The sequence below is a fragment of the Mytilus galloprovincialis genome, chromosome 9, assembly GCF_965363235.1.
Source record: "Mytilus galloprovincialis chromosome 9, xbMytGall1.hap1.1, whole genome shotgun sequence".
Lineage (NCBI taxonomy): Eukaryota > Metazoa > Mollusca > Bivalvia > Mytilida > Mytilidae > Mytilus > Mytilus galloprovincialis.
Genome location: NC_134846.1, coordinates 29,796,647 through 29,810,667, shown reverse-complemented (window position 1 = coordinate 29,810,667; position 14,021 = coordinate 29,796,647). Strand labels below are relative to the sequence as shown.

At 31.3% G+C, this 14,021-nt stretch overlaps 1 protein-coding gene across 1 annotated transcript in view; it reads right to left on the bottom strand.

Annotated features, from left to right (window-relative positions):
- The window catches only part of LOC143044769 (annexin A5-like), a 29,533-nt gene that overhangs the window by 5,294 nt on the left and 10,218 nt on the right, over window positions 1-14,021 (bottom strand). Inside the window, exons 7-14 of the mRNA XM_076216931.1 lie at window positions 10,176-10,428; window positions 9,409-9,503; window positions 8,235-8,348; window positions 6,291-6,381; window positions 5,365-5,465; window positions 4,425-4,676; window positions 708-783; window positions 35-147 (exon numbers count right to left, since the gene is read on the bottom strand). Coding sequence (XP_076073046.1) covers window positions 35-147; window positions 708-783; window positions 4,425-4,676; window positions 5,365-5,465; window positions 6,291-6,381; window positions 8,235-8,348; window positions 9,409-9,503; window positions 10,176-10,428 — 1,095 coding nt within the window. The remainder of the gene's footprint in view (window positions 1-34; window positions 148-707; window positions 784-4,424; window positions 4,677-5,364; window positions 5,466-6,290; window positions 6,382-8,234; window positions 8,349-9,408; window positions 9,504-10,175; window positions 10,429-14,021) is intronic.

Sequence of the window (14,021 nt, the reverse complement as noted above, 5' to 3'; positions counted from 1 at the left end):
AAAAAATCTTAAAAATTTTTACCCCTGAACTTACCTCACTTCTGGATGTAATAATTCTAATCAGACGATTGTCCTTGGTTCCTAGACCTTTCATTGAAGATGTTAATTCATCTGCAAAGAACCTTGGACGACACTTAATATTTTTCACTGAAATTAGAAAAAAAAAGATGAACAAGTAATTTAAAAAGAACAATACAACCAATCTTAATTTGACATGCTGCTTCGAACTACTTCTAGTGGATGTTATTTCCAAAAGTGTATGTTTGTCATTTTTGTGATACATCCCGATCTAATGAGTGAAGCCTTTTAATACTGATTTGGGTTTGTTCTAATTGTGCAGTTATCCCCATGTTCAAACTTAGGAGGAGGACTTCACCCCAGCCATTCTTTATGTGCTTGTCATAAGGCAGATTTGTAGTTCTATGGTTGTGGTTAATTGCCATCTCCCATGAAATAAGGCATATAGACATGCCTTTTGAATTGATTAATTTGTCCTTAGTCAGGGGCCATATCAAGGTTACAATTCGGTATCAGATTTGTTTATGATGGTCATACCATGAACTGTCATTGATCTTTTTCAAATGTGGATTCAAACATAAATTGACAATTATTTCACATGTCCTTATATATATTTTTATAAAACAATTATCCTATTTTATTATTACTTTACATATACATAAATAAAATTATGTAATACTATATCATACCAATAGACAGAAGTCCTCTTTCAAAGTCCCCAGATGTTTCACGGCTGACAGAATTTTCAATATCTCTCTGAGTGATCTGAAATAGAATGGTAATGATTAAATTCAACAAAGAATATTGCTTTACCAATGTGTGCTTTATTCTACTCCCAACTTAAGTTTGAAAAGTACCTAACTGTTAATTAAGTTTTTTTAAGTTTGAGTCAATCAGAACTTCATATTTTCCAAACAAAAAGATCATGTGATGTCTACTTCAAAATATGAGCTGGAATTTGAAAGTGGCATATTTTTAATAGATAGATCACAAATTAAAACTATCAAGGTTTCTGTCCTTACACATGAATAAAATTGAGAAAGAAAAGGAAATGTGTCAAACAGACAACAATGCAGCCCATATAAAATTGAGAATGGAAATGGGAAATGTGTCAGAGACAACAACCCGACCAAAGAGTAGAAAATAGTTGAAGGCAACCAATGGGTCCTCATCACAGTGTGAATAAGAATGTGTCCAAAGTACATGAATGCCCCATCCGCACTATCATTTTCTATGTTCAGTGGACCGTGAAAATTGGATAAAATGTCTTATTTGGCATTAATATTAGAAAGATCATATCATAGCGAACATGTTTACTAAGTTTCTAGTTGATCGTACTTCAACTTCATAAAAGACTACCTCGACCAAAAACTTAAACCTGAAACAGGACAGACGGACGAACGGACGGACAGACAGACGGAAGCAGAGACCAGAAAACATAATGGGGCATAAAATGGGGCATAAAAACAGTAACCTGAGGCAGACTTCAGCCAAATGTATGTATGACATTAAATACCTTGACATATTCATTGTATGTAGCCCTAGGCTGTTCATAATGTCTACAGGCAAATATTTCTACCTCAACACATGTATGTATGTAAGCATGTATGTATGTATGACAATAAATACCTTGACATATTCAGTGTTCTCCCCAGGCCATTTTAGCGTCGCGGTACCGCGACGCTATATTTTTTACTGTGATGCTATAATAATTCCCGCGACGCTATAATTGTTTTGAAGATGCTATTTTACTTGTCCTCAATTTTGAACTTTCATCTATTATCGATTATGATCATAAAAATTATATCACCTTTAATTGTAATCCCTTTAAGTCGGACACTAAAGACAATTAAGAGATTAAATAGCTAGGTGTTAATTGCCCTCAGGGTGATAACTGTTTGGATTCGAATATCCCAAGCTGACACTTGAGACACGACTAATACCACGTGTCTGCAATAACCAATTTCGACATGGAAAAATGCAATCACAAAACAATTCGAAATCTACGTTTTGTATAAGAAACTTCAAAGATTGAAACGATTTTTATTTATTTTTAAAAAGGTCGTTTATTTGTGCAACTCTCCAAAAATTACTTTCCTTCTCCTCCGGTAATACGAGAGCGAGAAAAATTATCATAATTGGCTGAAGTTTATGTTTAATCCATTTAATGCATTAAAAGCGTCTTATTCATTCACCTTCTCTTGCCAAACAATGTTTATTCTCGGACTAATTTTCGTAAATTTTTCTACGCCCGCCATTGCACATTTTTGTGTAAACTACGGATCGGAACCGGACCAGATATGACAAAAATCCGCATTTTCACGATAATGACAACAGATGGACAGTAGACAGCAAAAATATACCAAGAGAGAAAACTACTCTTAACAGACTATTTGTTAGATAACTTTGTTAAAAATACATATCATTTTAATGTAAAAATAAGAAACAACTGGAACTAATTCATTAAGTGCCATGAAACAATGAATTTCATAAACATGATAAAAAAAAGTTTTTAAATTGATTTTTTTTTGCTACTTTTGCTACTTTATCTTTACTTGATATACTATAAAAGAAATAGTTAATTTTGTGTACTAGATATTTAATTTTGTATATATACAGGTTGATCTATAATGAACCATTCATTCATTTGACTTATTGTTGGGTAAAAAAATGTAACTGAAACCACATAATTATTTATTTTTATTTGGCACAAGAGGAAAAAAATAATTCTGTAACTATAAATGAATAAAGAAAACATAAACTGAAACAACTGTTTTTGAGGTTATAGTTTAATTGTATTCTCAGTTATGAATTGAACAATATAAACTAAAACATATTAAAGAAATAGAGCATCAACGCGACGCGACAAACGAAATTAAAAAAAATACAGTTATTTTTATTTACGCAAAATGTGATGCCAGTGTTCTCCCCAGAAATTTTGGATAGCATCACATTTTGCGCAAAAAAAATTAACTGTATTTTTTTTAATGTCATTTGTCGCGTCGCGTTGATGCTCTATTTCCTTTATATGTTTTAGTTTATATTGTTCAATTAATAACTGAGAATACAATTAAACTATAACAACAAAAACAGTTGTTTCAGTTTATGTTTTCTTTATTCATATATAGTTACAGAATTATTTTTTTCCTCTTGTGCCAAATAAAAATAAATATGTGCTTTCAGTTACCCAACAATAAGTCAAATGAATGAATGGTTCATTATAGTGCAACCTGTATATATACAAAACTAAATATCTAGTACACAAAATTAACTATTTTTTTATATTATATTAAGTAAAGATAAAGTAGCAAAAGTAGCAAAAAAAAGTATCAATTTAAAAACTTTTTTTTATCATGTTTATGAAATTCATTGTTTCATGGCACTGAATGAATTAGTCCCTGTTGTTTCTTATCTTTACATCAAAATGATACGTATTTTCAACAAAGTTATCTAACAAATAGTCTATTAATGCGTAGTTTTCTCTATTGGTATATTTTTTCGGTCTACCGTCCGTCTGTTGTCATTATCGTGAAAATGCGGATTTTTGTCATATCTGGTCCGGTTCCGATCCGTAGTTTACACAAAAATGTGCAATGGCGGCCGTAGAAAAGTTTACGAAAATGAGTCCGAGAATAAACATTGTTTGACAAGAGATTGTGAATGAATAAGACGCTTTTAATGCATTAAATGAATTAAACATAAACTTAAGCCAATTATGATCACTTTTTAAAGAAGTATAAAATTTATTTTAGCTCAAAACCAAAATTCTCGCTCTCGTATTACCGGAAGAGAAAGAAAGTATTTTTTTGGAGAGTTGTACAAATAAACGACCTTTTAAAAAAAAAATTGTTTTAATCTTCGAAATTTTGTAATACAAAACATAGATTTCGAATTGTTTTTGTGATTGCATTTTTCCATGTCGAAATTGGTGAATGCAGACACGTGGTATTAGTCATGTCACAGTGTCAGCTTGGGATATTCGCATCCAAACAGTTATCACCCTGAGGGCAATTAACACCTGGCTATTTAATCTCTTAATTGCTTTAAGTGTCCGATTTAAAGGGATTACAATTAAAGGTGATATAATTTTTATGATCATAATCGGTAATAGATGAAAGTTCAAAATTGAGGACAAGTAAAATAGCATCTTCAAAATAATTATAGCGTCGCGGAAATAATTATAGCGTCGCGGGAATTATTATAGCATCACGGTGATAAAATATAGCGTCGCGTTACCGCGACGCTAAAACGGCCTGGGGAGAACACTGGATGCTATCCAAAATTTCTGGGGAGAACACTGATATTCATTGTATGTAGCCCTAGGCTGTTCATAATGTCTACAGGCAAATATTTCTACCTCAACACATGTATGTATGTAAGCATGTATGTATGTATGACATAAATACCTTGACATATTCATTGTATGTAGCCCTAAGCTGGTAATAATCTCTACAGGCAAAGATTCGAACAAAAGTTTCCTCATCAGTACCCCATCTGTCTTCTCCAGCTTTGAAGAGATTTTTAGCATCAGCTTTGGCTCTTTTGATATCACACAACTTATCAAAGTTGACCTCAAACATTCCTGTTGGAGTACCATCAGACATTATTTCTTCTACTGCATTCTTAAGTTTCTCTTCTGAAATGTGAGATCTGTTACCCTACAATGGATTTAATAAATAAATTAGATATTTCTTATTGTAAGTTTCCTTACCCTAGCAAAAGACAGCAGAAGCATTATGTTCTTAAGGGGGCTTGAGAGTATAAATTAAAAAAAAATATGAGATTTCGCTATTTTTTTCTATAAATGAACTTTATCCTATATTTAATAGAAAAATAAAATAAAAATATGGGGTCACCATTCATTTAAGCTCACAATCTGCCTTCGAAAGAAGCATGCATTTTTGTTAATGTCTTTTTTTCTGTTGAACTAATAGGAGAAATAAAGGTAATATCTAAATAAACTTAATTACAGAAATCACTTAAATTTTACAATTGTTTAGTTTAAGGATAGCTCCTTTGAAAAACATAATAAAAAATGTAGGTCACCAATGAGTTAAAAAGGTATTTCAATTTTAATGCAAAAAAATGGCATTTTTTCACGAAAGGGAGATAATTTGAAGTTTTGCAATGATATTAACATTTTAAAAGTCATCTCGAGGCCAAAACAAATTGATTTTTTTGTTGATTTTTGTACCATATCATAAAGTTACAACTAATAGTGTAATAAATAAAAAAAAAATTTAATTTTTTGTTTATTTGTTTGTACCCATGAGCCTCCTTAATACCAGAGTTAGACAAAAGAAATTTACCTTACTTGAACAGTAGACCCCAGATTTTTTTTCTTACCTGAGCAGCAGACACCAGAAGTCTTTTGAAGTCTCCACTGCAGTCATTTTCAATATCTTTATCAATCAAACCTTTTGCTTTCTGTGAATTTGGACTGGCAACTATAAAAAACAAACACAGCATATATTAAGTAGAGGTTCTTTGTGTAGCTCACCTAAGACCATTAGCATGAAAAGTGATATAAAATGCAAGCAAACATTCGGATGGTAAAGCCTTCAACGACCCCATAGATTTTTTTCTTGGGTTTGAATTTGATACTTAATGAATTATTCTATCTGGTTTTTGGATATGAAATATTTCAATTTCCAAAGCCATATGATATAAAATATTTTTAAAACATTTTAAGGAAAAAATAAGATTTCATAAACACCTACCCAAGCTCAACAGATTGATATAGCAGAATTTATTAACTAATTGATAAAAAAAAATGTATGCCTCAATTACAATGCAAGTTGAAGTATACACAAATTCCAGTTCTAAACATTGGATTTAAATTCATTTTATAAGCAAGAAAATATTGTCATAGGTCAACATGCCCTACTCCTTAAAAACTATAACATACGCATGTTCATTGAACCACAAAATTGAATAAAAAACCCTAACTTGTTAAATATTCCAAAAAATGTTCATGTTATAAATAGTGTACCAAGTTTCAAATTCATTTGATAACAACTTCATTGTAATTCACCTTGACCACATTTTGACCTGAATCGGGACAGAAAATAGATGAATAAAAAGAGAGATGCAACCCAGACAACATAAGTAGTTATCATATGTAGGGCATTGAGGCTGACAATTTCTAAAAGCAATGACAAATTTGAAAATGTCATTTTTTTATGCTTAAGGTCACTAAAGTGCAAGTGATAAAATTTGAAGTTAATCAAAATTTTTAATTCTTGATTCATATCATATTATCAGTATCCTACCATCATTATAGCAATCTCTGATTGCCTTTATTTGTGGATTGGTTCTGGTTAGAAGTATTTCCATCAGAGCTCTTTCATCTGTACCTGGTCCCTGTCAAAATATAAACAATTGCATGTCTTCACAGAAAGTACCCATGCGTAACAAAGTTGGTGTCACTAGTGACCCTTCTATCACACCTGAGATCATTGCCAGTTTTAGGCTGCTCAATTTTAGCTTCTAACAAATAATTTTGTTGGCAGTATTATTTATTCGCAGCAAGTGACCATATGTAACACAGTGGTTGTTATTTTGTCACAGTGGAACTGCTTACCAATCTGTTGAATCTTAGATCATTGCTAGGTCCAGCCGTTTAATTATAGCTTCTGACATATATTGTAATTTTTTTTCTTTTTTTCATGGTTTTGCCTGCAGGTGATACAAGCTAATTTTCATTCCATCACATCATATAACGGTTTTGCTAGCGCTCGTCACTTTCGTATTTTACAAAAGAGTTTTCTCATTGACGAAAGTATTTCAAATCAATTTCGTCACTTTAATTTTGAAAGTGTAAAAAAAATTTCGCAATAAGAACTAGAAATCTACCTGTCTTCATGTTTTTGACAAGTTTATGACTTCCAGGTAATTAACATTTTCAACAGGTGTTACAAGTTGTGATTACAACTAATCCGCTTATCGCCATCAGATGGGTCACTTATCCGTAATTTATTAATTAACCCCATAATTGAATGACCATCATAATTATTTCCCCAGGAAAATTAGTCAGTCGGCATTTCAACAACCAGGAGAATAATTTCTTCATTTAATCAAAAATGTAACAACCCGGACAGCAAATTCGCATTTGAATTTCAATATTTCCCAAACGATCACAATCTGAAATTGGTTTGTCGTAGATTCGTCATTCGAAGGCATTTTCGTCATATTTTATTTAAATTTTCATCAAAAACTTTCGACAATTTCCATTTAAAATAAAGAACTTTAATGTGTTTATTGAAAAAGTTCACGAGAAATGTTAAACAGGTGCTTCCTGTATTGTGTTCTACGCATGCGTGAAAGTATTCGTATGACTATTTATAGACATTAAAAACGTAAAATACGAAATTTTAGAATCAATTAAACGAGAGAGACAAATATATATCTCTTACCATGGAAGTATTATATTGAATATAATACTTCCATGAATCGAAAAATTATAATTTCCTGGTGAATCCGGACTCGTTTTGAATTTATTATCCACGTGTCACTTCCCGTTTTCGTTTCATTTTAAAACCGAAAGTAGTAAACGTGATCTATTGTTGATTTGTTTACAACCTCCTTTCAGTCATTATAATCGTTCCAAAAAGGATTTTATACATCTCCAACTTGATAGAAATCATTTACAAATATCGACTTAGACGTTTTATAAGGATAATGATTATGCAGTGAAATAATCATTGCAAATTAATTACTGCTGTGATTCCTTGTTTAAAAAAAATAGAATCCATGCAACTTTTGTTGATCAGGATGACCCCTGGAACAAACTGAAGAGAAATTGTGAACTAAATTTCTGGATTCCATGTCAGAATCTTTCATAATAATGGCCAATACAGTCAAATCATACAATAACTGCCAATCATGCTGGTGCATCAATCCCTTAAAATCTGACTAAGTCAAAAGATGAAGCTAGTAAAATACATCATTGGTCCATTGCTTTTTACACAAAATAAGGTTGATTTTAATAGCGCGTAAAAGTGACTAAAGCCCTCAAAATCCTAGCTTAAACCCTGCATCATACATACTTAACCAAATAAATATATCTGTATAGAGCCCTGATACATCTATATATATAATACAATGTCAACCAGAAATTTTTTCTATGCATTTATCAATGAGTCATCAATGTATGAAAAAATCAAGTATCTTGACTTTGACTCCTATCAGAAACCATATAAAGTGCAGAACCTTACATAAATAGCTTCCTTAATTGCCCAAGCATCATACTCTGCAGGTGGAACAAACAAGGCTAACACTGCTGTCTCAAAGTTAAATGATAAATCTCCTTTCAAATCTTTGATCAAATCCTACAAAAAATATAAAAATATAATGAAAACCTGCTTACAACAATGCTGGTTCAAAACACAGAGGAAATACTGTTTTGTGTGTACACTATAGAATTGTCTAACATTCTTTGTTAACAGATTAAGTAATTAGAAAAGAAACTAATGTTTCATCCTAATCAGGCAAAGTTGATATCGACTCTTTTGTCGACATATAGTTTTTAAGTGTTTATACATCCCTGGATTTTAAATGTTTGGGTTTAAGCGTTCCTGATAAAGGAAATCCAAAAAAGCACTTCAGCCGCCCAGAATTTATAAAGTTACACATTGATCATGATGATGTTGATAGTATATGGAAGAAAGTCCCTGTTTATTAAAATTCAGTTCTAGATTATGACACAAAGTTGACTGCAGTACTCCAATATTTGAAAATGTTACCTGTTATGTCTGTTTTGCTCATACATTATTGTTAATATAATGGAATTCTATATAACTGTCATACAAGTGAGAGGTTTAGCTAGCTATAAAATCAGGTTAAATCCACCATTTTCTATATAAGGATATGCCTCAATACAAAGTCAGGAATATGACAGTAGTTATCCGTTCGTGTGATGTGTTAGAGCTCCAAATTTTGCCATTTGATAAAGGACTTTCCGTTTTGAATTTTCATAGGAGTTAAGTATTTTTGCTATTTTACTTTTTGATTGTTTTCCCAAATGTATAACAGAGTAAAGATACTCTAGCTGTGGTACACATCTAATCTTATCAAAGTTTTGTAAAAATGAAACTTTTTGAAATATATGTCAATCCAACTCAGTACTTAAATTTCAATAGTGCCACATGTGGAGCAGGATCTGCTTACCCTTCCGGAGCAACTGAGATCACCCCCAGTTTGTGATGGGGTTCCTGTTGCTTAGTATTTAGTTTTCTATGTTGTGTTTTGTGTACTATTGTTTGTTTGTTTGTCTTTTTCTTTTTTAGCCATTGTCAGCTAGTTTATTTTTAACTTATGAGTTTTAATGTCCCTCTGGTATCTTTTGCCTCTCTTTTCTAAATCATGACTCTTTACAATTACTTATCTTACCCTTCCATAAGCTGTTTTGAAATTTTTCTTCAGTTCTTGTCTCTGAGCATTACATCTGCTTGCAATAACATGGATGATAGCGTCTTCATTTGTACCTGTTAAATATTAATATTTCAAATTCAATGTTTTGCCTGCCAACAGCTTCACAGCAAAACACAAGAATGTGTCCATAGTAAACAAATGCCCCAATTGCACTTTCTATGTATAGTGGACCATGAAATTTTGGTCAAAACTCTAATTTGGCATTTAAATTAGAGAGATCATATCATAGGGAACAATGTGTACTAAGTTTCAAGTTGATTGGACTTCAACGTCATCAAACACAGATGAACTGATAGACAAACAGACCAGAAAACATAATGCCCATAAATGGGACATAAAAAAAATGAAAAACTTAAAAATAGATGGCAGCTGATTGGGGAAATATAGTTTACAATTGTAAGTAACAGTTTTATAAATATTTACTAGTAATTAAAATGTATACACTTCAATTTAATATATAGGATTAAATCCCCTTTAAGTCTTTGATGAAATACAAGACAAATTAACAACCCTAACTAGTCCCAGGATTGAGGATTGATTTTTGATGTTTGAATGCCAGTATCAGTACATTTGGCTATTTGGAAGCCAGAATGCCTGGAGAGAACCACAAATTTAGATTTACAGGCTAGTGAAACAGTAGTTTAGCTTCTTAGACAGTTCAGACACATACCCTACCACTGTTCCAGAAGGATTCAAATTTACTACTTGAAAATAAAAAATCGTACCCCATCCTTTGAGGGCATCTCTCAAATATTCACAATCAAGCTCTGGGTCCCATTTTAGTGGTTCATCTTTATTGAATTCATATCCGTTTTTTTCTGTGTTAAATTGTAACACTGGATCATCTTCTGTATAGTATGGATATCCTACGACTGTTCCACTTGTGACGTCTAAGGTACCAGATCTATCAATACGTCTCAATAACTCAGCTATATAGATAGCCTTAACTCTCTCCTTAATCTCCTCTTCAGTGGGTCCCTATAACATGAAAGACTGTGTTTATTAACAGTTGAAAAAAATTTCAAAAATTTATGCTCATTATATATCTTTTATCTTTAATGCAGAAAAATGGCTGTATTCTGTTTGTAAATCAAAGAAAATATACAAATGGTGTTGATTCTAGATATTTGAGGCAGCAAGTTTAATATCTTGAAATTGTGAAAGATCCATTTTTAAGAAATTAAATCTAACATCATTCAATTCCTTATTAATTTTACTACATGGATATGTAACTTTTATTCATTAGCTGTTCAGGGTCAGGCAAGGTTTCGTGTTGAAGGCCGTACTTTGACCTATAATGGTTTATACTTTAATAAAATTTAGATTTGACAGTTTACATTGATGAATATATATAACAGCCAGTAAATAAACAATAAAATTCATGAACTTTTAATAACCAAAAATGCATAATACTCAACATTTAAACTTTATAACAAAATCAAGAACTGTTGTGTATAACAATGAAACTTAACATTCAACAAACTCAAGAAATTTATAAATACCCTGGTTTTAGCTATGTGTCTGGCATAAAACTTAAATATTAACACCATAATATTTATTTTATATTAAAAGTTGACAGAAAATAATACAGAAAAGAGAAATCTTTAAATATTTCATTAATAAAAGCGATGCTTAGTATTAGGAATAACTAAAGATTAAAATACAATATTAATGGTAAACCTTTTAGTAGAAAATGTAACCTTAAAAAAAGCTGTTCTGTGCTGTTTGTAAGCTTTAGGGTCAATTTCAAGTTGTTCATTTCCTTCATTCACTCACAGGACATTGATTATGAATGATAATACTATCTGATCATAAAAGCAATAAATATAATTTACATGTAATAGCATAAATATTAAAATCAACTGAGTTTTTTCAAATTATCTGGAAAATCCTCAATTTTCTAAATCAATTTTGAAAAAAGAAATAAACAACAATGTGTCTTAAGAACATGGATGTGGCAGGATGCCCCATCTGCACTATCATTTTCTATCTTCAGTAGACCGTAAAAATGGGATAAAATCTTTAATTTGGCATTTAGATTAGAAAGATCATATCATAGGGGACATGTTTACTAAGTTTCAAGTTGATTGGACTTCAACATAATCAAAACTACCTTGACCAAAAACTTTAACCTGAAGTGGGACAGACAAACGAACGGACAGACAAATGGACGAACAAACAATGGACGGACGGACGACGTACAGACCAGAAAAAATAATGCCAATAAATGGGGCATAAACATGAAAAAAATAATCCTGAAAATTTTTGAGGGTGAATTTTTTCCATGCAGGTATAAGTAACTAATCCAAGATACTGGCACAGAGCATTTCATTCATAAAACATTATTCAGTACATTATTTGTGCTAAAAACACACAATCTAGAATTTCCAATGGTTGTTTTCTGAGTTTGAGTTATCGAGTATGATGATTGTACTCTAAAGTTCAATGACTGATAGCTTTGATCTTTACTATGAGCTAAATTAGAGCAGCTATATCTATAAATACATGCATTCAGCTAGAAGATTAATATTCTTAAACTTTCCTTTTTATGAATTTTATGGTAAAGTAAACATATATACTGTGGATTCATTAATATTCGTGGGATACCAATTTTCAGGGATTTCGTGGTTAAATGTGAACCACGAATTTAAATATTCAACGAGGTACAAAATTTCTATTGGCTTGTATGCAGACTTTGGAAAAGCCATGAAATCTTAACTCAAACCAGGAAAATTGTTGTCCACAAAAATAAATGAATCCACAGTACATAAAGAAGTAGTCACACATCTTCTTACACTTAAGGAAAAGAAGTAGTCACACATCTTCTTACACTTAAAGGGAAAATTCGCGATTTTTTACTTATGGTTTAAATATGTTCATTATGACATAATATATATATTCACAAAGTTTTATCGCTATAATTGCAGTAATAAAGGAGAAATTCAATAATCAATGAAAAAATATTAACAACTTCCTGTAGGTCGTGACGTTTTCTCCTGGTTTTTGCATGCCGGGATTTAAAATACAATCATTAAAAGTCTTGGCTTTTAATCATATTTTAACGTAATCGTAAGCGCGTCGATGACTTCTGCTTTATCTAATAACCAGCCGATAATAAGAAGATAAAACGCACAGACGTGCAATTGTACATATTCATGAGATAAATTTTCTATGTTAAACGTATATATTCAAATTAATTTTTTAGACAACATAAAAAGTTTTAAATTTATTTTTAATTAATGCATTTTCGGACTGATAAGGTGAACAAATTAAAGTACAATAATCTGTAAAGACAATATGTTGGTGTACTCTTATTGACCTTTTACTGTCTCTGCTATGACTAGGTTTATACGATATGTGTATTCACGGTTCTGTGGCAAAACTCGTAGATGGCTTGTTGAAAGGTAAATTGTTATTTGCACTTCGGTATTATGTTAACCACGCCTCTATGGCACACCTTGCCAGGTGTGACTGTCTATTCAGATTAGTGAATTATAAAACAAGGGAGCATTTAATACACACATTTAAAATACATATTCAAGTTGGTGACAAATGAAAATAGATCGCCGTGGAATTATTTAATTATATTTGGTGCTATTATTTATTTGAATTCAAATAAATTAATTTACTAAGAAATAAACAATTTTCGGTTAAAGACGGGAAACTTAATTCATGTGTCAGAATGAAATGATATACACCTCTTGTCCTTGATTTATGTCTCATAAAAAAAGGGGAACTTAGAAATTAGAAATAGCTTTACCAAAGCATTTTGATTGTCTTTATTAGGCGAAAAAATGTACGAGAATACTTACATTTAGACTTTTGAAACCCATGTATTAATTAATATCTGAAACTATTTGAAGATAACTCTACCGAAGCGGAATATAATACGTACAAATAAAGAAAAACTACTGTTGTTTTTTAATCTTTGCACATTAATGATTTATTATTGTTATCAAAAATATTGTTCATTTAATTACTTAATTAGTACATAAAATATGTCTACCGCTTGGCATTAAATCTCGGTGTGGTAGGAAACGATTATTACATATAGATTATATTATTTTGATGAGGATTTGAAAAAATTATAAAAACACATTAATTAGTTAACATACATTCGAGACCAAATACAGTTGTTGTAATAAAACTTATATTTTAGTCATGCATAACTGATATTGACGAAATTAGAATAGTTCGTCCCAACATCGTTGTTCTTGAAACAATCATTATTAGTATACATGTAAGTTTCCTGACGTATAAGCGCCATTGAGGATGAGCTCCAGAGAAAGCAGACTAGTAGCGTTTCGTTAGTTTGTTTGTTGGGAAAGGAGAGGAAATGCAACCACTTGTACAGATAAACGACAGAATAACCATACAATCATATATAGTCAACACAACCAGAAAGAGTTCCAATCGTTGGACGGGGAATATGAAGGCTTCAAAGAATGAACAAGTGACATGTCTAACTCTGAACAGTTAGAAAACGGACTATCGACATCGACCGATTGTTCTTGATATTTGAAACTGCATGCATATATACGTATACGTTTATGATAGTGATGAGTTCTTGC